The sequence below is a fragment of the Canis lupus genome, chromosome 13, assembly GCF_011100685.1.
Source record: "Canis lupus familiaris isolate Mischka breed German Shepherd chromosome 13, alternate assembly UU_Cfam_GSD_1.0, whole genome shotgun sequence".
Classification (NCBI taxonomy): Eukaryota; Metazoa; Chordata; class Mammalia; order Carnivora; family Canidae; genus Canis; species Canis lupus.
The window spans coordinates 13,247,578-13,273,341 of NC_049234.1; the positions used below are offsets into that span (position 1 = coordinate 13,247,578).

The following is a 25,764-nucleotide window of genomic DNA, read 5'->3' on the forward strand; positions in this document are numbered from 1 at the left end:
AACCTAGCAATTGCAAATTGCAAATACCTAATATCTTTAGGTATTTACCCTAAAGATATAAATGTAGTGATCCGAAGGGGCACCTGCACTCCAATGTATATATATTTGTTTATTCATGTTAGACAGAGAGAGGCAGGGACATAGGCAGAGGGAGAAGCAGGCTCCCTGTGGGGAGCCTGATGTAGGACTCAATCCCAATCCCGGATCCCAGGACCACGACCGGGGCAAAAGCAGAACTCAACCACTGAATGACCAAGGTGTCCCAGAATTTATGCTTTTCAAAGTTACCTGCAAGTCTTTAAAAAGCAGTACTTTAGAACTTTATGCAATATTTTGGAAAGAATACTGATTAAAAAGAAAGTTGTTTAAGTGTCAACATTTATGTATTCTGTTAAATTTTGTCTTTTTAAAATATCTTATTTATTTATTCATGAGAGACACAGAGAGAGAGAGGTAGAGACATACCTAGAGGGAGATGCAGCCCCCATGCAGGGAGCCTAATGTGGGACTTGGTCCATGGACTCCGGGATCACACCCTGAGCCAATGGCAGATGCTCAACCCCTGAGCCACCCAGGTGTCCCAATTTTGTATATCTTAATACACATGTTCTCATTTATTCCTTTTTTTAAAAACAAATTAATTTTTTATTGGTGTTCAATTTACCAACATACAGAATAACACCCAGTGCTCATCCCATCAAGTGCCCCCCTGAGTGCCCGTCACCCATTCACCCCCACCCCCACCCTCCTCCCCTTCCACCACTCCTAGTTCGTTTCCCAGAGTTAGCAGTCTTTTTCTTCTCCCTTCCCTTATATTCCCTTTCACTGTTATTTATATTCCCCAAATGAATGAGAACATATAATGTTTGTCCTTCTCCGACTTGACTTACTTCACTCAGCATAATACCCTCCAGTTCCATCCATGTTGAAGCAAATGGTGGGTATTTGTCATCTCTAAAGGCTGAGTAATATTCCATTGTATACATAAACCACATCTTCTTTATCCATTCATCTTTCGATTGGACACCGATGCTCCTTCCACAGCTTTGGCTATTGTGGCCATTGCTGCTAGAAACATCAGGGTGCAGGTGTCCCGGCGTTTCATTGCATCTGAATCTTTGGGGTAAATCCCCAACAGTGCAATTGCTGGTTCCTAGGGCAGTTCTATTTTTAACTCTTTGAGGAAGCTCCACACAGTTTTCCAGAGTGACTGCACCAGTTCACATTCCCACCAACAGTGCAGGAGGGTTCCCCTTTCTCCACATCCTCTCCAACATTTGTGGTTTCCTGCTTTGTTAATTTGCCCCATTCTCACTGGTGTGAGGTGGTATCTCATTGTGGTTTTGATTTGTATTTCCCTGATGGCAAGTGATGCAGAGCATTTTCTCATGTGCATGTTGGCCATGTCTATGTCTTCCTTTGTGAGATTTCTGTTCATGTCTTTTGCCCATTTCATGATTGGATTGTTTGTTTCTTGGTGTTGAGTTTAAGAAGTTCTTTATAGATCTTGGAAACTAGCCCTTTATCTGATACGTCATTTGCAAATATCTTCTCCCATTCTGTAGGTTGTCTTTTAGTTTTGTTGACTGTATCCTTTGCTGTGCAAAAGCTTCTTATCTTGATGAAGTCCCAATAGTTCATTTTTGCTTTTGTTTCTTTTGCCTTCAGTGGATGTATCTTGCAAGAAGTTATTGTGGCCGAGTTCAAAAAGGGTGTTGCCTGTGTTCTCCTCTAGGATTTTGATGGAATCTTGTCTCACATTTAGATCTTTCATCCATTTTGAGTTTATCTTTGTGTATGGTGCAAGAGAGTGGTCTAGTTTCATTCTTCTGCATGTGGATGTCCAATTTTCCCAGCACCATTTATTGAAGAGACTGTCTTTCTTCCAATGGATAGTCTTTCCTCCTTTATCGAATATTACTTGACCATAAAGTTCAGGGTCCACTTCTGGGTTCTCTGTTCTGTTCCACTGATCTCTGTGTCTGTTTTTGTGCCAGTACCACACTGTCTTGATGACCACAGCTTTGTAGTACAACCTGAAATATGGCATTGTGATGCCCCCAGATATGGTTTCCTTTTTTAAAATTCCCCTGGCTATTCGGGGTCTTTTCTGATCCCACACAAATCTTAAAATAATTTGTTCTAACTCTCTGAAGAAAGTCCATGGTATTTTGATAGGGATTGCATTAAACGTGTATATTGCCCTGGGTAACATTGACATTTTCACAATATTAATTCTGCCAATCCATGAGCATGGAATATTTTTCCATCTCTTTGTGTCTTCCTCAATTTCTTTCAGAAGTGTTCTGTAGTTTTTAGGGTATAGATCCTTTACCTCTTTGGTTAGGTTTATTCCTAGGTATCTTATGCTTTTGGGTGCAATTGTAAATGGGATTGACTCCTTAATTTCTCTTTCTTCAGTCTCATTGTTAGTGTATAGAAATGCCACTGATTTCTGGGCATTGATTTTGTATCCTGCCACGCTACCGAATTGCTGTATGAGTTCTAGCAATCCTGGGGTGGAGTCTTTTGGGTTTTCTATGTAGAGTATCATGTCATCGGCGAAGAGGGAGAGTTTGACTTCTTCTTTGCCAATTTGAATGCCTTTAATGTCTTTTTGTTGTCTGATTGCTAAGGCTAGGACTTCCAGTACTATGTTGAACAGCAGTGGTGAGAGTGGACATCCCTGTGTTGTTCCTGATCTTAGGGGAAAGGCTCGCAGTGCTTCCCCATTGAGAATGATACTTGCTGTGGGCTTTTTGTAGATGGCTTTTAAGATGTCGAGGAATGTTCCCTCTATCCCTATGCTCTGAAGAGTTTTGATCAGGAATGGATGCTGTATTTTGTCAAATGCTTTCTCTGCATCTAATGAGAGGATCATATGGTTTTTTGTTTTTCTCTTGCTGATATGATGAATCACATTGATTGTTTTACGAGTGTTGAACCAGCCTTGTGTCCCGGGGATAAATCCTACTTGGTCATGGTGAATAATTTTCTTAATGTATTGTTGGATCCTATTGGCTAGAATCTTGTTGAGAATTTTTGCATCCATGTTCATCAGGGATATTGGTCTGTAATTCTCCTTTTTGGTGGGGTCTTTGTCTGGTTTTGGAATTAAGGTGATGCTGGCCTCATAGAACGAGTTTGGAAGTACTCCATCCCTTTCTATCTTTCCAAACAACTTTAGTAGAATAGGTATGGTTTCTTCTTTAAACGTTTGATAAAAATCCCCTGGGAAGCCATCTGGCCCTGGATTCTTGTGTCTTGGGAGGTTTTTGATGACTGCTTCAATTTCCTCCCTGGTTATTGGCCTGTTCAGGTTTTCTATTTCTTCCTGTTCCAGTTTTGGTAGTTTGTGGCTTTCCAGGAATGCGTCCATTTCTTCTAGATTGCCTAATTTATTGGCGTATAGCTGTTCATAATACGTTTTTAAAATCGTTTGTATTTCCTTGGTGTTGGTAGTGATCTCTCCTTTCTCATTCATGATTTTATTAATTTGAGTCTTCTCTCTCTTCTTTTTAATAAGGGTGGCTAATGGCTTATCTATCTTATTAATTCTTTCAAAGAACCAACTCCTGGTTCTGTTGATCTGTTCCACAGTTCTTCTGGTCTCGATTTCATTGAGTTCTGCTTGAATTTTAATTAACTCTTCTCTTCTGCTGGGTGTAGGATCTATCTGATGTTTTTTTCTCTAGCTCCTTTCTGTGTAAGTTTAGCTTTTGTATTTGAGTTCTTTCCAGTTTTTGAATGGATGCTTGTATTGCGATGTATTTCCCCCTCAGGACCGCTTTTGTTGCATCCCAAAGATTTTGAACGGTTGTATCTTTATTCTCATTAGTTTCCATGAATCATTTTAATTCTTCCTTAATTTCCTGGTTGGCCCTTTCATCTTTTAGCAGGATGGTCCTTAACCTCCACGTGTTTGAGGTCCTTCCAAACTTCTTGTTGTGATTTAGTTCTAATTTCAAGGCATTATGGTCTGAGAATATGCAGGGGACGATCCCAATCTTTTGGTGTCGGTTCAGACCCGATTGTGACCCAGTATGTGGTCTATTCTGGAGAAAGTTCCATGTGCACTTGAGAAGAATGTGTATTCAGTTGAGTTTGGATGTAAAGTTCTGTAGATATCTGTGAAATCCATCTGGTCCAGTGTATTATTTAAAGCTCTCGTTTCTTTGGAGATGTTGTGCTTAGAAGACCTATCGAGGGTAAAAAGAGCTAGATTGAAGTCACCAAGTATAAGTGTATTATTATCTAAGTATTTCTTCACTTTGGTTATTAATTGGTTTAAATATTTGGCAGTTCCCACATTCGGGGCATATATATTAAGGATTGTTAAGTCCTCTTGTTGGATAGATCCTTTAAGTATGAGATAGTGTCCCTCTTCATCTCTCACTACAGTCTTCGGGGTAAATTTTAGTTTATCTGATATAAGGATGGCTACCCCTGCTTTCTTTTGAGGACCATTCGAATGGTAAATGGTTCTCCAACCTTTTATTTTCAGGCTGTAGGTGTCCTTCTGTCTAAAATGAGTCTCTTGTAGACAGCAAATAGATGGGTCCTGCTTTTTTATCCAGTCTGAAACCCTGCGCCTTTTGATGGGGTCATTAAGCCCGTTCACGTTCAGAGTTACTATTGAGAGATATGAGTTTAGTGTCACCATGATATCTATTCAGTCCTTGTTTCTGTGGATTGTTCCATTGAACTTCTTAAAGGGGAATTTTAAGAGTCCCCCTTAAAATTTCTTGCAGAGCTGGTTTGGAGGTCACATATTCTTTCAGTTGCTGCCTGTCTTGGAAGCTCTTTATCTCCCCTTCCATTTTGAATGAGAGCCTTGCTGGATAAAGGATTCTTGGTTGCATGTTCTTCTCATTTAGGACCCTGAATACATCCTGCCAGCCCTTTCTGGCCTGCCAGGTCTCTGTGGAGAGGTCTGCTGTTACCCTAATACTCCTCCCCATAAAAGTCAGGGATTTCTTGTCCTTTGCTGCTTTAAGGATCTTCTCTTTATCTTTGGAATTTGCAAGCTTCACTATTAAATGTCGAGGTGTTGGGCGGTTTTTATTGATTTTAGGGGGGGATCTCTCTATTTCCTGGATCTGAATGCCTGTTTCCCTTCCCATATTAGGAAAGTTTTCAGCTAGGATTTGTTCAAATACATATTCTGGCCCTCTGTCCCTTTCAGCGCCCTCAGGAACACCAATTAAACGTAGGTTTTTCTTCCTCAGGCTGTCGTTTATTTCCCTTAATCTAGCTTCATGGTCTTTTAATGGTCTGTCTCTTTTTTCCTCAGTTTCCCTCTTTGCCATCAACTTGTCTTCTATGTCACTCACTCGTTCTTCCACCTCGTTAACCCTCATCGTTAGGACTTCTAGTTTGGATTGCATCTCATTCAATTGATCTTTAATTTCTGCCTGATTAGCTCTAAATTCTGCAGTCATGAAGTCTCTTGAGTCCTTTATGCTTTTTTTCTAGAGCCACCAGTAGCTGTATAATAGTGCTTCTGAATTGGCTTTCTGACATTGAATTGTAATCCAGATTTTGAAACTCTGTGGGAGGGAGGACTGTTTCAGATTCTTTCCTTTGAGGTGAGGTTTTCGTTCTAGTCATTTTGCTCAGTGCAGAGTGGTCAAAAGCAAGTTGTATTGGGAAAAGGAGAAAAAGAGAGGAGAGAAAGAAGGAAAGAAAAGAGAAAGAGAAAAAAGAAAAAAGCATTAAAAAAAGGAAAAAAGAGAAGAAAAAGAGAAAGAAAAAGAAAGAAAGGGAAAAAAAGGGGGGTGTGGGAAGCAATCAGAAATCAAAACAAAAACAAAAACAAAAACAAAAAAAAAAACACAAACCCGGGGGAGTATCTTCTGATTCTGTATACTTTAAGTCCCTTGACTTCCCCTGGAACTTGTCCTTCTAGCTGGTCTTCTGGGGGAGGGGCCTGCTGTGCTGATTTTCAGGTGTTAGCACTTGGGGGGGCTGCTCTGCCCCCTGCCTGGTGCAGGGCTCAGTGGGGGATGTTTACCCCGTGAGGCCCCGGGAGGAACAACCGCAGTGGAGGCTCCGTGCGGGGCCGCTGATCTGCTCAGGTCGGGCAGGAGCGTCCTCGCTGTCCTGGGCCCTCCCGGCCTCTGCCTGTCCCGGGGGGAGGCCGGATCCTGGGCTGTGTCCCGGCGCCCTGTGCTCCGGAGCCTGCGCTGGTGGATTCGCGCTCCCTGGCCAGGCAACCCCCTGCGCGGAGCCGCTGCCCGAGCCCCTCCGAGCTGCTCCTGGAACCGCGCAGCCCCCTCCGCACGGAGCCTCTTCCTCTGCCCGAGCCCCACAAGCTGCTCCCGCCCCGAAGCCCCCTCCGCGGAGCCGCCCCCGAGCCCCCCGAGCTGCTCCCGCCCCGCAGCCCCCTCCGCGGAGCCGCCCCCGAGCCCCCCGAGCTGCTCCGGTCCCGCCGCCCGCGCTGCAGCCCTTAGGGAGCTCGGCGCACTGTCCCGGGGCGCAGGTGTCCGTCAGTGTCCCCGGGAGCCCGAGGGCATCCCCGCCCTCCTGGGTCCTGCTCCACCTCCCCGCGAGCCCCTTTCCCCCGGGAAGGTCGGTGCAGCTCCTGCTCCTCCGGGACGGGGCTCTCCTGTCCTGGGGACACTCGCCCCGGCCTCAGCCCGGCTCCTCGCGGGGCCCCTCCCCCTCGGATGCCTTTTGTTTCTTTATTTCTTTTTCCCCGTCTTCCTACCTTGATAGAAGCGCGAACTCTTCTCACTGTAGCGTTCCAGCTGGTCTCTCTTTAAATCTCAGGCCGAATTCGTAGATGTTCAGGATGATTTGAAGGTTATCTAGGTCGTTTGGTGGGGACAGGTGACTTGGGGACCCTACTCTTCCACCATCTTGCCCCTCCCCCTCATTTATTCCTTCTAGTGATTTCGCATGTCAGGTAGACGCATTGGATCTGCGTTATTCTTGTGATACAATATGAAGATGGAAGCAGGGGAATAAGACCCATGAAGATTTCACAGAGTTCTTTGTCCCGTGTCAGCTTTTATTTTTTACTTGCTGTCAGGAAACCAAAGTCATGTGAATGAATTATTAAACCCAGTTGATTTAATGATTTTCAAGATCTACAGGTTTGAATATTCTATTAAAACTGTTGAATTAGCATTTAATGATTCAGAGGTCTCTGGTAGAGGTCATATACATTGTGACTTTTGTCCATGTCCACACTTCAAAACGATCATAGACAAGCAAAATACTAGGGAGCCTACATACCTCACACCACTGATTACTGAGTTGTAGTCTTGGTTTTTCTCTACACTACTAAAAGAAAGTGTTTGGGGCTACTAATATGTAAGTCAGTTGTGTGAATATTAACCATGATTCGCGCTCCCGGGCGCGCAACCCCCTCCGCGGAGCTGCCGCCCGAGCACCCCCGAGCTGCTCCCGGAGCCACGCAGCCCCCTCCGCACGGAGCCTCTTCCTCTGCCCGAGCCCCTCCGAGCTGCTCCGGGTCCCGCCGGGTCCCGCCGTGAGCGCTGCAGCCCTTAGGGAGCTCGGCGCACTCTCCCGGGGCACAGGTGTCTGTTAGTGTCCCCGGGAGCCCGAGGGCATCCCCGCCCTCCTGGGTCCTGCTCCACCTCCCTGGGAGCCCCTTTCCGCCCGGGAAGGTCGGTGCAGCTCCTGCTCCTCCGGGACGGGGCTCTCCTGTCCTGGGGACACTCGCCCCGGCCTCAGCCCGGCTGCTCGCGGGGCCCCTCCCCCTTGGAGGCCTTTTGTTTCTTTATTGTTTTCCCCCCGTCTTCCTACCTTGGTAGAAGCGCGAACTCTTCTCACTGTAGCGTTCCAGCTGTTCTCTTTTTAAACCTCAGGCCGAATTCGTAGATTTTCAGGATGATTTGAAGGTTATCTTGTAATTTGGTGGGGACAAGTGACTTGGGGACCCTACTCCTCTGCCATCTTGCCCCTCCTCTGTCTGTATGAGCATGTCTATCATAGTTCTTATTACATACACAAATAGATTTCTGTGTCAATGTTTGTTTTTTGGAAAGAGAGTCTGAAGATCAAGACCTCAGCACATACATCTTTCTGTTCAGCTATGTGTACCATACTTCATTTATATATATATATATAATATATATATATATATATAATATATATATAATATATATATATTTTAAAGATTTTATTTATTCATGAGAGAGAGAGGGGAGGGGGTGCAGAGACATAGGCAGAGGGAGAAGCAAGCTTCCTCCAGGGAACCCGATGTGGGATTCAATCCATGATCCCGGGATCATGTCCTGAGCTGAAGACAGATGCTCAACTGTTAAGCTACCCAGCGTCCCTTCATTTATATATTTAGCACTCTAGCAAGATGCAGTGCTGATTATATTTACTATTAGTGGGAGGAAACCTAGCTTATTTAGATGCCTTTTCTATATTTTGTTCGTTTCTCTATTACAACCACTTTTGAAATGTCTACCATAGTACGAATATCTCTGATTAAAAGGAAAAAGAAAAACATTAACTAAAAAACTTTTTGTTTTAGACAATTCAACCCATGCAAAAATAAATACACAAAGAACAAACCAAAGCAAACAGTAGTATATTGACTTTTTCTTTAGTAAAATCATCAGTGTTTTTACAATAGAAGGATGTATCACAATGAAGAAATGATGAAGAACCATAAAAGTAAGATATCTCTATATTTAATAATTTGTTGCTAGAAATCGAAATGTCACAGAGATTATTTTCATATTGTAGCCTAAAAAGTTCTAAAGTTCCAAGGGCATCTATTTGCTACTTCCCAACCGCAAGTAATTTTCATGAATACGCATTAAATGTCCACAGGATGAAATAATTGCTGCTGTCAGTTTGATTGTTTTTCCTGGAGGTGATAGCAGTGAGTGTTGTTGAAATTCCCAGTGCCAGATAATGAATGTGCCCCACACCCTCCCATTTTATGTGTTGAAACCTAATCCCCAAAGTGAGGGTATTTTGAAGTGGGGACTTTGATGGGAAATTACTTACCTCATAAGAGCTGAACCTTCATCAATGAAATTTTGCCCTTATAAAAGAGGCCCCAGAGAGATCGCTGCCTCTTTTTGGCTTGTGCAGACACAGTAAAAAGATGGCCATCTATGAATCAGAAAGTGAATCCAAAGCAGACACAGATTCTCCTGGGACTGTGATCTTGGACTTCCAACTTTCAGAACAGTGAGAAATAAACTTCTGTTGTTGATAAACCACTCAGTCTATGGTATTTTTTGTGACAGCAGCCCGAGTGAACCAAGGCATCCAGATAGTCTGCACAGCTCTCTACAAGTTACAGTATGTCCTTACTAATGTTTGCAAAGATATCTGCTCACATGTCTCAGTAAGTGTCTTGGTGCAGAGTAACTTTGTCTCTCTTACTATAATTCATGCAATTTAGGCTCTGTGTTAGGTATTATGGGAAACCCAAGATAAGTTTAAGAATCTCTGCTCTTAAGGCACTTAAAATGATGGTGAACACATGTGAGTGAGTGAGTAAGTGTGTGTAGTGGAGGAGGGCAAGGAGAGGTACAAAGAGTAAAAAACAAAAAGAAGAGATTCTTTTCCTTGTTTTTAATAACTTTAAGGTAAGGGACAGATGATTTTTCTCACTGGTCAATTTTCTAAGCACTTTTTCTTTATACTGTGGTCATCAATCTCTTAAAAAGTTTTATAACCTTATTGCTATATGTAGTATATTCCCTTCTTTCATTAGTGCATGTTGTTTATTTGTATTTAGATTTTTTCATTATTAAGAGAGGGAAGTATAAAAGCAAATTTGGGAAGGTACAATTCCCGGATGTGAAAGTTTGCTCAAGGCAAATATCAAGTGTAGTGGTCTGATACCAAGAAGCGTGAAGCCTAGATTTTAACAAAGTGAATCACTGAGTTGCTTAAAAAAATAAATAAATAAAAACAATTTGGACAAAGTAGTTTGTCAAAACATATGGACCAATGAACTGAGAGCAGTAACAATAATCTATAAGCGTAACAAAACAGATCTATTCTAGAAAGCTAATATAAATATCATTTATTAAAATATTATTAAATAAAATATTTATTTAAAAACTACATTAACAAAAAAAGATGTGTGTATTTAACATTAAAAAATATATATGTATATATAGGGCAGCCTGGGTGGCTCAGCAGTTTAGCATCACCTTCAGCCCAGGGCGTGATCCTGGAAACTCGGGATCGAGTCCCACGTCAGGCTCCCTGCATGGAGCCTGCTTCTCCCTCTGCCTGTGTCTCTGCCTCACTTTCTCTCTGTGTCTCTCATGAATGAATGAATGAATGAATAAATTATATATATATATATATATATATATATCTCCATATATATATCTCCATGAGTTCTCCGTATATTATTATCAAATGAAAATTCCTAAAATAATGCAATTTAAGTTGCAATCCTAAATCCACAATTCAGAGATTTGTTGCTTCTGCCATTTGCTGTCTCATAATCTGTTGCCCATTTGTACACTTGTCTCTCTCATTCATTTTCTCTTCAAGGGAGTTGCTTGGAGGGCATTTTCCCCCTTTTTGAAACAGCATTTTTTAATTCCTGGCAGCTTCATGGTGATATAGTGACAAGGGTCAAAGAGAGCAGAGTGTGAACATAGCCAGTTGATAAAAATTCAGGTATATATTCATGCAATTTAGGCTCTGTGTTAGGTATTATGGGAATATAATATGAGAGAGAGAGAGAGAGAGAGAGAGAGAGAGAATTCCCAGGGAAAAGTATTGCTAGTCTATACCCACATATATCTGAGAAGGAAATTTTACATTGTACATTGATTTTTTAGAAGAAATTAGAATTTCAAAGTAAGAGAATTACCCATGTTTAGATACCCAAAACAATATTTTCCCCTTAAGATATTTGTTCAAATACAATATCATCCAATCAATACAGTGCATATTCATAAATTTCCAGAGCTATCTTAGGAATAGAAGACTTTTTTCCCTCATATTTTATTTTGCAGTTTTTTATTTCACTAATCTTTATAGTATCACCATGAATCCAATAAGGAAACAGCAAAACATGTGAGAAAGAAGGTAAGAAAAATGAAAAGAATCACATGCTTGATCAAATACTCAACCATCACATGTAGTTCTATCTACATGAGAAGGGTGGACATACAATCAACATCCTCTCCTTCTCTGTGCAGATGAATTGAGGGTTGGAGGTGAATTCAAATTCAATTCACTGTTAGTTCTCTCATATTTATTACATCCATTTTCACTATCAGGTGAATTTACACATAAGTGTGAAAAAAGCACATGGAAAACAGTCTGGAGAAAGTTAAAGTTATTTTAATAGCCTTTAAAAGATAATAGCATGATTGTTCAAATCCATTACCTGAATTTTTATCAGCTGGCTATATTCACACTCTGCTCTCATTGACCCTTGTCACTATATCACCATGAAGCTGCCAAAAATTAAAAAATGCTGTTTCAAAAAGGGGGAAAATGCCCTCCAAGCAACTCCCTTGAAGAGAAAATGAATGAGAGAGACAAGTGTACAAATGGGCAACAGATTATGAGACAGCAAATGGCAGAAGCAACAAATCTCTGAATTGTGGATTTAGGATTGCAACTTAAATTGCATTATTTTAGGAATTTTCATTTGATAATAATATATGGAGAACTCAGTATTGCATATGCTGTCCAATTATAAGGCATTCTCTATTATTTAATAATTTTATTGATGATAAGTTCATTGTAAGTATTTCTTTGAAGCCAAGGTCTCAGGGTGAAGAGACGCCACATACCTTAATTATTTTTAAGTTACTGTATTGCAAATACTATATGCTTTGTACTTCAGAGAAAGACATTACAAGACTTGTTTTTATAAATATTTCATAATTAGTTCCTTTTTTGGAGCATTATTTTAACTATTGAATATGTTGTGACTTTATGGACTACATATATTTTTTATAGAATAGAGTATGACAATTGACTTTATTTTTTAGAACTTAAATATTAAAAGGAAATGAAAAACAAAAATGCCACATATTTCCAATGCTTAATTTAATCCAATGACCTAAACAGAACAGCTTGGAATATTTTATATCTGGTTAAATATTTACCAAAGGGATGTGTCCTGTGTTTATTAAATAATTGTTTGTTTATTAAATCAATTAATATAATATAATTTTATTATAGTAATCAATAAAATTAATATAGCTTGAATTCATCCTCTTGTAAAAGAATTTCAAATATTATGATATTATGTAGTTTTCTGTTAGATGCATCCATTTTCATGGGTTTTTATCACTTTTTTTTACACTTTTAGCTATTAAATCTTTTATTTATTCATGAGACACACACACACACACATATATATACATATATACACATATATATATATGTGTATATATATATATATAGAGAGAGAGAGAGAGAGAGAGAGGCAGAGACACAGGCAGAGGGAGAAGCAGGCTCCATGCAGGGAGCCCGATGTGGGACTCGATCTTGGGACTCCAGGATCACGCCCTTAGCCAAAGGCAGATGCTCAACCGCTGAGCCACCCAGGCATCCTGCTATTAAAACTTTTAAAATAAAATTTTTTACAAAAATAATTTTGGTGCCAAAAGTTACTTACTAGCATATGAATCAAACTTAAAAATTAAAAAAGAGTTCATTGATGAATGAACATTGCTAAATAGGATGTCTAAATGGACACTAGTTTTACCTGTTAGAAGAGTATAGTTTAAAATAAATTCTTTTCAACTGGGGTTTTAAAATAAATTCTTGACAATTTATCATGCCACATACGTAAATTTGCTTTTAAACCTGAGCCAAAGGACCCCTTTCCTAATTCCTTCCCCATGGAGTGTCTTCCTCTGACCTTTCCTTAACTCTCACCCAGGGATGTGTTAGGTCTGCCTGTTGCTGGCATCCCTTGCCCACTTCTTCTAGATCCAAGACTAGTTTCTAGCCCATAGTGTTATTACTATGGAAATTGGGAGTAAGTCTTTCAAATTAGTCTTGAAATTTCTAGAGTAATTTGAAAGACTAATTTTGTGTGGTGAATTTCATGATAGAAAAATAATGGGATTGCACTTAAATGTGGTTTTATTTCATTTTTCTAGGAACTTATTTTTCTTTCACTATACAAAAGTATCAGCTCAAGATGGATTGGAAAGAAAAACAAATCTTCTATATTACAATTTATTTGAGAAGTACTGTTCTACAACTCACTAGTACCTAATACTCTGGATTTCCCTGCTACCTGGAGCCAAGTGGGTCTCTTTTCCAGATACATATTTCCGGGGCCAGAACATAGTGATGTAGGAATGAGTTAGGGGCAGATGGGGCTAGGCAGGGAAAGATAAGGGAAAAGACCAGAGTTAAGCTCCCAGAAATCTGTGGACTCTCATAAACCCCAAGGACACTGAAAGGCCCAGAGTCAGGTTCCTGTTCATCCCAAGAAAACAGAAATAAGACAATAAAAAGAGAGAAAAATAATAAACCTGGCTCTCTAGCTCCAAAATGTTAGAGAGTATCTCCCTTTGATGGTTACTAAATAATCACAGAAACTCACCACACCACAAAGAAATAAATCATTTAAAAAAAAAAAAAAAGAAAGAAATCATTAAGGTGTTATCAATAGTCCCTACTTAAATAAAGACTGGACAAGAATCTCAAGGCCTGGGCTCTCTGGCTAGGTTCTCAGTAAAAGACTGCCACTCAAAGCCCTCAGTGGCAACCGTGTCGGCACCCCTCTCACTTCTGATAGCTTTCTCTGTATCTCTCCTTAATAAACTTCTATTACTTTACTCATTCTCTGTTGTCCGTGAGATCCATTTTTCACTTCATAAGACAAAAACCAAGCTCTCCTATATCATTAGGACCTATATGTGCACCCCTTGGGACAGTGGGCAGTGCTTGCAGAGGGGTGTGACCAGTTCAAATGTTTAAGCTGGGAAGTCCATACACATGGTGAAGGATAGAGCTGAAGTTGGTAGGAGTGGGTAGTAGATGTAGGCTGGGGCTAAGACCACATTTGCCCATGCTTTCATGTTCCAACAAAGAAAATCACACAATTCCTAGAATTCTAAATTCAAACTTGTCTTTTCTGGTCCCCATGAAGGTGTATTTGTCAAGGTCAGAGGATGGAACATACTATATTTAATGATATATAGCTGGATTTATAACTTTTAATATTTAGGCATTTGATATGTGAGTTTGCATTTATTTGCATTCTTACTCCAGGCCCTCCAAATGCCCAGATGGGTGGTCCTAAAGTTGGAAAGTTAACATCCTTGAGAAATATGATTCAGATTCTCTCAAATTTATATCAGCTTCTCTGGTGGATACAAATCCAGCAAGTTCTATTATTACAGAATCTTAGAGTTCAAAGGAACTTCTGATCTAATTCCAGAACTTGTAAAATCTGTTAGCTAGTTAGCCAGCTTTTATTTGAACACCTCCAGGAGTAGGTGCTGCCTAAGTTCTGTTATAGTCATCCTTACTCAAGGAAAAGAGTTATATTTTCGGAGAAGTGTAATTTGTTTCTGAGGGAGAAAAGCAAGTTTGAGAAACACTTCCTGATTCCAGACAGAAGAATATAAAAGAAAAATGGGAATCACATAAATTTTTCAAGATTAATATAACTTCTCAGTGAGGGAAATATTACAATAAAATAAAACTACTACACAAAGAAAAGGGACAGTATGACAAGAGGAATGTGAGAAGATGAAAAAAATGTAACTTTTTTTTCTTCTTCCTACCATCAATGGAAGGAAACTCATGTTAGTCTGTGACATACACTTATTTCCATTTGACTACTCACTTGGGTTATAAAGGCACTTACCATCCACACATTTGTTCTCTACCTGGTCTTTTGTTGTCCAGCTAATTTTGGGATTCTTCAAAAAACCAACTGTATGACTTTTTTTTTTCACTTAAATATCCCATGCTTTTTACTATATCCACTCTTTTATTTCATTCATTCAATATATGGTTTTCAAATTTATTTTTAAAAAAACCATACCAAAAAAAAAACAAAACAAAACATACCTGTCTTCCAATATAAAAAGAAATAAGCACATCACATGCACTTGACAATTAAGTTTTGAAATGAACAGCAAAACCACTAATGATTTTTTTAAGTCAATTGAGGTCAAATGAGAATGGTAGGTATGCAGAAAATGAAGGAGTGTGGCAAGAGACAGCAGGTGGTGTGTGTAAAAGTGGGAGTGGCATGTAGATGCTTCAGCTATTATGGGGGATGGGGTCAGGAAACAAAGGCATAGCCACCCTCAATGCCTAGAACAGGGTTCTGGATTTAAATAGGTTTTCTTGATTAAGGAAGAACTCTTTTTCTTTCTTTCTTTCTTTTTTTCTTTCTTTCTTTCTTTCTTTCTTTCTTTCTTTCTTTCTTTCTTTCTTCTTTCTTCTCTTTTTAGATGTATGGCCATACTTAAAAAAAAAAAGAGTTGCTTTATTTTCCTCTCAGTATCTAAAAACTATAAGGTTATTGCTCTATTTCTTCTTACTTTGAGTTGTAAAAAAATAGATATATGTCATTACAATAAGGTCTGGATCTGGATAATGTGTGTATGTATATGTGCATGCATACATGCTACCCTCACGGTGTTAGGGTTATTTAGACATAATGTTGTTTTTGTTTTTTTTTCTTTCTCTCTTCTAGCCCTCCCACATTCTCACTAGGGGACCGATTTAGATCTATTGATTGAACATTCTAAAAGGTAATGCTCACAGAAAGAAGCTTTAATTTTTATTCCCACTGGAGATGAAATACTCAGAGTGAACTTTGATTTGATGGTTTAGGGAAATCCATTGTATTCATAAAAGCTGAATTGAAAATCAATAGTTATAAAAAGAAATCTGAGATAAAGTGTACTCTAAGTTTTTGAGATTCACAGTAGAGAACACAATATAGTCTCCCCCAAGCATTTTTTCATGCCACTTTCAGAGGTAGATTATTGGAATGATTAGCCCAAGGACTGGGTAATAAATAAATTCCTAACATTTCCTTTTTTCAATACATGATTGTTTTAGCCCACACTCTTCCTGATCTATTTCATCTACTTCAACACTGAGAGCGGTTTATTGCTAACTACTTCCAGTATTAAACCACTGAAAAACTCTAAACTTCAGATCTCGATGGCTAGGTATGATTTTATGGCCAATAAATGAACAGTACCCACCAGTCTTCAATACTAGTATGAGTCCCCTGGAATCTATCTTATACTTATTTTTTCATTTTATTTTTAAACTTGAAGGGCAAGGGCATTTTTTAAAATAAACTCTAATCAACCACTTGCAATTTTACTAAGAGTCTCCATTTCTGACAAGCTTCTGTCTACAATAGATTCTAAAAAAATTCTGTTTGGATCAAGTACCTTAAACCTCACTGAAGAGGAACTAATAAGAATATTACATGTAGGTTGTACATAATCACCAAGTTACTATGCTTCTTCTGTTGGGAGTAGTGGGAGGGACAAATTAAAAAAAAAAAAAAAAAAGAAAGAAAGGGTAAGATTTAATAAAGACCTGATAGGCAAAGTCAAAAATGAGATGTTGAGCACTTACACTTGGAGCACTGTCCTGGGGTCTCCAACTTCACCCCCATCACCGATTGTCAAAGTATCATAGCCAATCTCCAGATCAAATTCTTCAAAATTTATCTGTATAACCTAGGCATAAACAGAAACAAACATCTCAAATATATTGCAATATTTAATAAAATTAAAACTTAGGCAGGAAAATATTTAAAATGCATATCAGACTTATTGCATCTATCTATGTAAATTTAATACCATGGCAATGGATTATGTCAGACTATCCCTAAAGTTCAAACTTTATAATTTTTGTATGATTTTTATTTGCAGTAATGTAACTTCTGTAATAATTTTTCAATGAAATGGCGTGGCTTCTGTTTATAGAACATTCTTATTTGAAGCATGATTAATGCAAATCTACTTTGAGAAGGCTTTATAAAAAGTACATGTAGGTGGAGAGTGGTTTTCCATACATTTGCATATATTTTTATAAAGCTAACATGGAAAAACACAGAGTGTGCTATTTCCATTAAATAGTAAAGCTTAAAAAACGTTAGAGCTAAATTTGAATCTAGATCGCCAGATTTAAAGGTATCAGATTTATTTTTCTGTATCCTTTGGTAACAGAATCTCTCAAATAGATTATAACAAGCTAGCAAAACTGGGAGCAAATTATACCACTATAAGTAATTTAGCATTATTTCTTACTAAAATATAATCATGCATTCATACATTGTTTATATTGTCTATGCAAAAATTCATATTTAATAAAATTGCATTAAAAAAAAAGATTTTTTATTGATTTAATCGTGAGAGAAACAGAGAGGGAAGCAGACACATAGGCAGCAGGAGAAGCAGACTCCTCACGGGGACCCTGATGAGGGACTTGATGCCCAGACCAGGATTACACCCTGAGACAAAGGCAGATGCTCAACCACTGAGCCACCCAGGCATCCCTAAAATTGTAATTCTTAAATAAGGAACCTAGTATGATATTAAATAATAATAATGTAATTAAGAATCAGTGCAGGAAGAAATTACATAAATACTGTCCTCTATATAATCATGCTTTGAGCAAAAAAATAATTAATAATAAAATATTATTCATCCCCAAATGAAAAAAAATGAATGCCTGAGGTTGCCAATTTTAGTAAAGAATAAATTAAAAAATTATCTCTCTGATAATTTTCATAACTGTTACCTTGGTATCATAAAAAGAAATTCTAAAAAATGAAAGATTTATTATTCTGGATTTTCTAGGCTTTATAACAATTTTGGGGGGACACTTGGATGGCTCAGCAGTTGAGTGTCTGCCTTCAGCTCAGGGTGTGGAACAGGAGTCCTGGGATCCTGCCCCATCCAGCTCCCCTTGAGGAGCCAGGTTCTCTCTCTGCCTATGTCTCTGCCTCTCTCTGTGTGTCTCTAATTAATAAATAAATAAAATCCTTAAAATAATTTTTTTTATTATTCCCATCTCTTGATTTTTTAATGCTTTTATATTAACATTAACGAAAACAATTGTTTTGGTCAAATTTAAATGTAAAATATATGAAAACACTAAGTTGTACAGTTTACATGGCTGCAGTTAAAAAAAATGCATTTCCCTGTTCTATACTGAGTTACATACAGATACTCTAAATTGATAACTGCATGTTAATAGAAATTTAGCTTGTTTTTCTTTTTTCTTTTTCTTTCTTTCTTTCTTTTTTTTTTTTTTTTTTTTGCTATTATAAACAACATGTGAGATTGGGCCCTACACCAGGCTCCACACTGAGCGTGGGACCTGCTTGGGATTCTCTCTCTCTCTCTACCTTTGCCCCTATTCCCCCCAAATAAATAAATAAGCCATAAGGTGAAAAATAGCCAAAATACAAATAGTCATGTCACAGAAAAGGAAGCATAAATTAATGCATATAAAAATATATACAGCTTAATTGTTAATGAAGAAAATACAAAAAAAAATCACTTTTCACACTCTCTAGATTGATAGAAAAAATGAAATCTAATGTACACAAATTGTGAGCATTTAAATTGGTAAAATAATTTTGGAAAACCTTATGGCACAATATCATGAAATTGAATTATTTGCTTATTTTCCAGAAATAATGCTTTTAAGAAAATAACCTAAAGATATACATTTGTGGGGTTTTTTTTTTGCTTGTTATTTATTTATTTATTTATTTATTTATTTATTTATTTGGAATTCAATTTGCCAACATATAGCATAACACCCAGTGCTCATCCCATCAAGTGCCCCCCTCAGTGCCCTTCACCCAGTCACCCACACCCCCCGCCCACCTCCCTTTCCTCCACCCCTTGTTCGTTTCCCAGAGTTAGGAGTCTTTCATGTTCTGTCTCCCTTTCTGATATTTCCCACTCATTTTTTCTCCTTTCCCCTTTATTTCCTTTCACTATTTTTTATATTCCCCAAATGAATGAGACCATATATTTGTCCTTCTCCGATTGACTTACTTCACTCACCATAATACCCTCCAGTTCCATCCTCGTTGAAGCAAATGGTGGGTATTTGTCGTTTCTAATGGCTGAGGAATATTCTATTGTATACATAGACCACATCTTCTTTTTTTTTTTTTTTAAGATTTTATTTATTTGTTCATGATAGACATAGAGAGAGAGAGAAGCAGAGACACAGGCGGAAGAAGCAGGCTCCATGCCAGGAGCCGGACGCGGGACTTGATCCCAGGACTCCAGGATCATGCCCCGGGCCAAAGGCAGGCGCTGAACCGCTGAGCCACCCAGGGATCCCCTAAACCACATCTTCTTTATCCATTCATCTTTCGATGGACACCGAGGCTCCTTCCACAGTTTGGCTATTGTGGACATCGCTGCTATAAACATCGGGGTGCACCAGCATCGCTGGTGTCCCAGCGTTTCACTGCATCTGTATCTTTGGGGTAAATCCTCAGCAGTGCAATTGCTGGGTCGTAGGGCAGGTCTATTTTTAACTCTTTGAGGAACCTCCACACAGTTTTCCAGAGTGGCTGCGCCAATTCACATTCCCACCAACAGTGCAAGAGGGTTCCCCTTTCTCCACATCCTCTTCAACATTTGTTGTTTCCTGCCTTGTTAATTTTCCCCATTCTCACCGGTGTGAGGTGGTATCTCATTGTGGTTTTGATTTGTATTTCCCTGATGGCAAGTGATGCAGAGCATTTTCTCATGTGCGTGTTGGCCATGTCTATGTCTTCCTCTGTGAGATTTCTGTTCATGTCTTTTGCCCATTTCATGATTGGATTGTTTCTTTGCTGTTGAGTTTAACAAGTTCTTTATAGATCTTGGATACTAGCCCTTTATCTGATAGGTCATTTACAAATATCTTCTCCCATTCTGTAGGTTGTCTTTTAGTTTTGTTGACTGTTTATTTTTCTGTGCAAAAGCTTCTTATCTTGATGAAGTCCCAATAGTTCATTTTTGCTTTTGTTTCTATTGCCTTCATGGATGTATCTTGCAAGAAGTTACTGTGGCCGAGTTCAAAAAGGGTGTTGCCTGTGTTCTTGATGGACTCTTGTGTCACATTTAGATCTTTCATCCATTTTGAGTTTATCTTTGTGTATGGTGTAAGAGAGTGGTCCAGCTTCATTCCTCTACATGTGGATGTCCAATTTTCCCAGCACCATTTATTGAAGAGACTGTACTTTATCCAGTGGATAGTCTTTTCTGCTTTGTCGAATATTAGTTGACCATAAAGTTCAGGGGCCACTTCTGGATTCTCTATTCTGTTCCACTGATCTATGTGTCTGTTTTTGTGCCAGTACCACACTGTCTTGATGACCACAGCTTTGTAGTACAACCTGAAATCTGGCATTGTGATGCCCCCAGCTATGGTTTTCTTTTTTAATATTCCCCTGGCTATTTGGGGTCTTTTCTGATTCCACACAAATCTTAAGATAATTTCTTCCAACTCTCTGAAGAAAATCCAAGGTATTTTGATAGGGATTGCATTAAATGTGTAAATTGCCCTGGGTAGTATTGACATTTTCACAATATTAATTCTTGTAATCCATGAGCATGAAATATTTTTCCATCTCTTTGTGTCCTCCTCAATTTCTTTCAGAAGTGTTCTGTAGTTTTTAGGGTATAGGTCCTTTACCTCTTTGGTTAGGTTTATTCTTAGGTATCTTATGCTTTTGGGTGCAGTTGTAAATGGGATTGACTCCTTAATTTCTCTTTCTTCAGTCTCATTGTTAGTGTGTAGAAATGCCACTGACTCCTGGGCATTGATTTTGTATCCTGCCGCACTGCCGAATTGCTGTATGAGTTCTAGCGATCTTCGCGCGGATTCTTTTGGTTTCTTTACGTACAGTATCATGTCATCTGCGAAGAAGGAGAGTTTGACTTCTTCTTTGCCAATTTGGATACTTTTTATTTCTTTTTGTTGCCTGATTGCTGAGGCTAAGGACTTCTAGTACTATGTTGAATAGCAGTGGTGAGAGTGGACATCCCTGTCCTGTTCCTGATTTTAGGGGAAAGGCTCCCAGTGTTTCCCTATCGAGAATGATATTTGCTGTGGGCTTTTCATAGATGGCTTTTAAGATGCTGAGGAATGTTCCCTCTATCCCTACACTCTGAAGAGTTTTGATCAGGAATGGATGTTGTATTTTGTCAGATGCTTTCTCTGTATCTATTGAGTGGATCATATGGTTCTTGTTTTTTCTCTTGCTGATATGATCTATCACATTGATTGCTTTATGAGTGTTGAACCAGCCTTGGATCCAGGGGATAAATCCCACTTGGTCATGGTGAATAATCTTATTAGTGTTTGTTGTATCCTATTGGCTAGTATCTTGTTGAGAATTTTTGCACCCATATTCATCAGGGATATTGGTCTATAATTCTCCTTTTTGGTGGGGTCTTTGTCTGGTTTTGGAATTAAGGTGATGCTGGCCTCATAGAACGAGTTTGGAAGTATTCCATCTCTTTCTATCTTTCCGTACAGCTTTAGTAGATTAGGTATGGTTTCTTTTTTAAATGTTTGATAGAATTCCCCTGGGAAGCCTTCTGGCCCTGGACTTTTATTTCTTGAACCAGAAACTATTTAATAGTGTTCATAACCATGTTGTTAATAGACCTCCTTTCCCCAGTGATCTGCATGGAAGACTTTGACATATATCAAGAGTCTATATATGAGGATGTTGGTTTGGGAGCTCTAGATTGTGTTCTTCTGGCCAATATGTGAGTCCCTGAACCAACAGAAATTGGCTTAACTCTTATTGCTATAAAATAAGACTTCAAAAAAAAAATAAGACTTCATCTTATGACTCAGATATTCCATTTCTCAGCATGCATTTTGAAACCCATTTTTTGTTATTATTTTTATAAGATATTTTTTTAATTTATGAGAGACAGAGTAAAGAGACATAAGGGAGAAGAAAGCTCCCTGCAGGGAGCCCAATGTGGGACTCGATCCCAGGACCCCGGGATTATGACCTGAGCTAAAGGCAGATGCTCAATCACTGAGCCACCAGGTGCCCCATTTTTTTTTTGTTATTTTTAAAAACAATTTATTTATTTACTTTAGAGAAAGAGAGCAGAACAGGGGGAGGGGTGGAGGGAGAGAATCTCAAGCTGATTCCCCACTGAGCACAGAGCATGACGTGGGGGCTCAAGTCTTACCATCTGAGATCATGACCTCAACTGAAATCAAGAGTTGGCAGCTTATTCTACTGAACCACTCATGTGCCCTATTTTTTTATTATTTTTTTAAGATTTTATTTATTTATTCATTAGAGACACACAGAAAGAGAGAGAAAGAGAAGCAAAGACATAGGAAGAGGGGGAAGCAGGCTCCATGCAGGAAGCCAGATGTGGGACTCCATCTTGGAACTCCGGGATCACGCTCTGAGCCAAAAGCAGATGCTCAACAGCTGAGCTACCCTGGGGTCCCTTTTTTTTCTTATTTTAAATGGTATATATCTTTATATTTTCACCTATTCATTGTTTGTATATAGAAATGAAAATTATTTTTGCTTATTGAGCTCATATTTAGGTGATTTCATAAGACTTTCCTATTGTTCCCTATTTATTATATTTGTAAATTATTTATAGTTTTGTCCATAACAAGTATATCTTCTATAAATGACAATTTAAGTTCTTGTGTATTCTTCTGTTTTTTAAATATTTATTTATTTATTATATATATAGAGAGAGTATGATAGGAGGGGAGGGGCAGAGGGATAGACGCAGATGCCATGTGAAGTCCAAAGTGGGGCTCAATCAGGACCTGAGCCAAAACCAAGAATTGGAGGCTTAACCAACTGTGCCATCCAGGTTCTTGTATTATTTTTTATTCCTTTTATCTTTACATTTTTTTTTTTGAAATTTAAATTCATTTAGCCAGCATACAGAGAACATCATTGTTGCAGATGTAGAGTTCAGTAATTCATCAGTTTCATAGAATACCCAGTGCTCATCATATCACGTGCCCTCCTTAATGCCCATCACCCAGTTACCCCATTCCCCCCCAATCCCTCCCCTCCAGCAACCCTCAGTTTCTTTCCCATAGTTAAGAGTCTCTCATGTTTATCTCCCTCTCTGATTTTTTCCCATTCCATTTTTTTTCCTTTCTTCCCCTAAGATCCTCTGTGCTGTTTCTTATATTCCTCATATGAGTGAAACCATATGATAATTGTCTTTCTCTGCCTTGGATCTCTGGTATAATGTTTATAGAATAGGTTATAATTGGCCTCATTAAGTTGTGTTTCATTTAAAAGATAATGCTTCTAATATTTTACCATTAAGAATATTATTGAGGTAAATATATCTTATGAAGACAAGGAAGTTTTCTACTCTAGTTTTCCTTGCTGATTTCATATCAACATCTTTCATCAAATAAATTGACACATGCATACTTTCATTTCTACTATGAAAGAACTTCTGTAAGATTGAGAATCATCATTTTTGAAAGTTGGATAGAACTATCCTGTAAGGGGCAGTTGAGTGGCTCAGATGGTGAAGCGCCTGCCTTCAGCTCAGCAATGATCCCGGGGTCAGGCCTTTCTGATGACCAGGAAGTCTGCTTCTCCTCCCTCTGCCCCTGTCCCCACTCATGCTCTCTCAAATAAATAAACAAAATCGGTTAAAACAAAAGAGAGAACTATCCTGAAGAACATCTAAGCCTCTTTCTGGGGAGCAGTAGTTAAGCTTTTACTGCTGGTCTAATTTATTTTTTATTTCTAGAATTATTCAGGTCTTTCAGGTTTGTTTGTTTGTTTTCTCTTGAGTCAATTTAAGTAAGTTTAATTTTCCCAGAAACATTTCAACACTGAGAATCTTTTCAAATTAATTGTCATATAGTTATTCACTTTCTTTCAAGCTATGCTAGGCCTGTCTGTACTTTTTTTCTTGTTTCTATTTCTAATATTATTTAAATGTATTTTCTCTATTTTTGTTTATTATTTTTTATTGTGGTAATATATATAAAAGAAAATTTGTGCTTTTAACCATTGTTTAAGTATACAATTTGGTAACATTATGCTCACAATGTTGTGCAACCATTACCACTGTCTTCCAAAGTTACCCTTGATTAACTTCTAACATGTTATCTATCTCTACAAATTTGCCTATTATAACTATTTTATGTAAGTAAAATTATACAATATTTTTCCTTTTGTGTCTGACCTATTTCATTTAGCATAAGATCTCTCAGGTTCATCTATATTGTAGCAAATGTGTTCCTTTTTATGGATGAATAATTTTCCATTTTATATATATATCTCATTTTGTTTAACCATCACTCTGTTGATAGACACTTGGGATGTGTCTATATTTTGCCTATTGTGAATACTGCTACTACGAAGATGGATATACAAGTAAATGTTTTGAATCTTTGTTTTCAATTACTTTGAGTATGCATCACACATTAATGTCACACATTAATTCTGTTTAGCATTTTGAGAACTGCCAGAATGTTTTCCAGAGTTGCTGCAACATTTTAAATTCCCACCAGCAACACATGAGAGTTCCAGTTTTTCCATATTCTCACCAGCTGTTATTTTTTGTTTTGTTTTTATTGTAGTCATCCTAGTAGGTGTGTTGCTCATTTCTATTTGGTTTTTATTATAGTCATCCCAGTAATTGTGAAATGGCTTATTATTGTGGTTTGATTGCATTTCTCTAATGACTAATACTATTGAACATCTTTTCATGTATTTATTAGCAATTTGCATATCTTCTTTGGAGAATTGGCTATTCAAGTCTTTTACCCATTTTTAAATTAGGTTGTTTGTTTTATTGTTGCTGAGTTGTAAGACCTCTTTCTACACTCTTAGTATTAATTTCTTAACACATATATGATTTGAAAATATTTTCTCCCATGTGTGGGCGTCTTTTCATCCTTATGGTAGTGTTCTTTGATGCGTCAAAGTTTTTAATGTAACAAAATGCAATTTATCTTTTGTTGTATGTGTTGTTTATGCTTTTGGTGTCATATTTAAGAAACCATTGTCAAATCTATTTGGAAAAATTTCCTCTATGATTCCTCCTAGGGATTTTATAGTGTAAGCCCTTAAATAGAGGTCTTTATCCATTTTGAATTATTTGCTTGTATGTAGTGTAAATTAAGATCCAATTCCATTCTTTTGTATGTGGCCGTCCAATTTTTCAGTCACCGTTTGTTGAAGCAATGATTTTTTCCCCATTGAATGGTCTTGGTACTTTTATCAAACATGAATTGATTGATGGATTTATTTCTGAGCTTTTTAGCTTTTGTTTACCTGGGGAATCTTGATTTCACCTTCATTTTTTTTTTTTAAGACTTTAATTATTTATCATGAGAGACACACAGAGAGAGGCAGAGACATAGGCAGAGGGAGAAGTAGGCTCCATGCAGGGAGCCGGATATGGTACTAGATCCTGATGCCCTGAGCCAAAGGCACACGCTCAACCAGTGAGCCCCCCCAGGGGTCCCGGTTTCACCTTCATTCTTTTTTTTTTTTTTTTTTCCACCTTCATTCTTAAAGGAGAACTTTGATAGATAAAAAATTCTTACTTGGCATTGTTTGTTCTTTCATCCTTTATGTCATCCTACTATTTTCTGATTTCCATGTCTTTTTCTTATTAAAAATCAGCTGCTAATATTTTTAAAATTTCTTGCTCATGACCAGTGACTTCTCTCCTAATGCTTTGAAGATTCTCCCTGTCTATACCTTTTAGTAACTTGACTATGATAAGTCCATGTATCAAACTCTTAGAGTTCATCTTTGAGTTTATCTTAGAG

General features: G+C 38.2%; 1 protein-coding gene across 2 annotated transcripts in view; it reads right to left on the bottom strand.

The window, feature by feature from the left end:
• Positions 1-25,764, bottom strand: part of CSMD3 (CUB and Sushi multiple domains 3) — a 1,311,859-nt gene that overhangs the window by 611,416 nt on the left and 674,679 nt on the right. For both annotated transcript variants that reach the window (XM_038555367.1, XM_038555366.1), the window contains one exon: positions 16,561-16,664. In XM_038555367.1, coding sequence (XP_038411295.1) covers positions 16,561-16,664 — 104 coding nt within the window. The remainder of the gene's footprint in view (positions 1-16,560; positions 16,665-25,764) is intronic.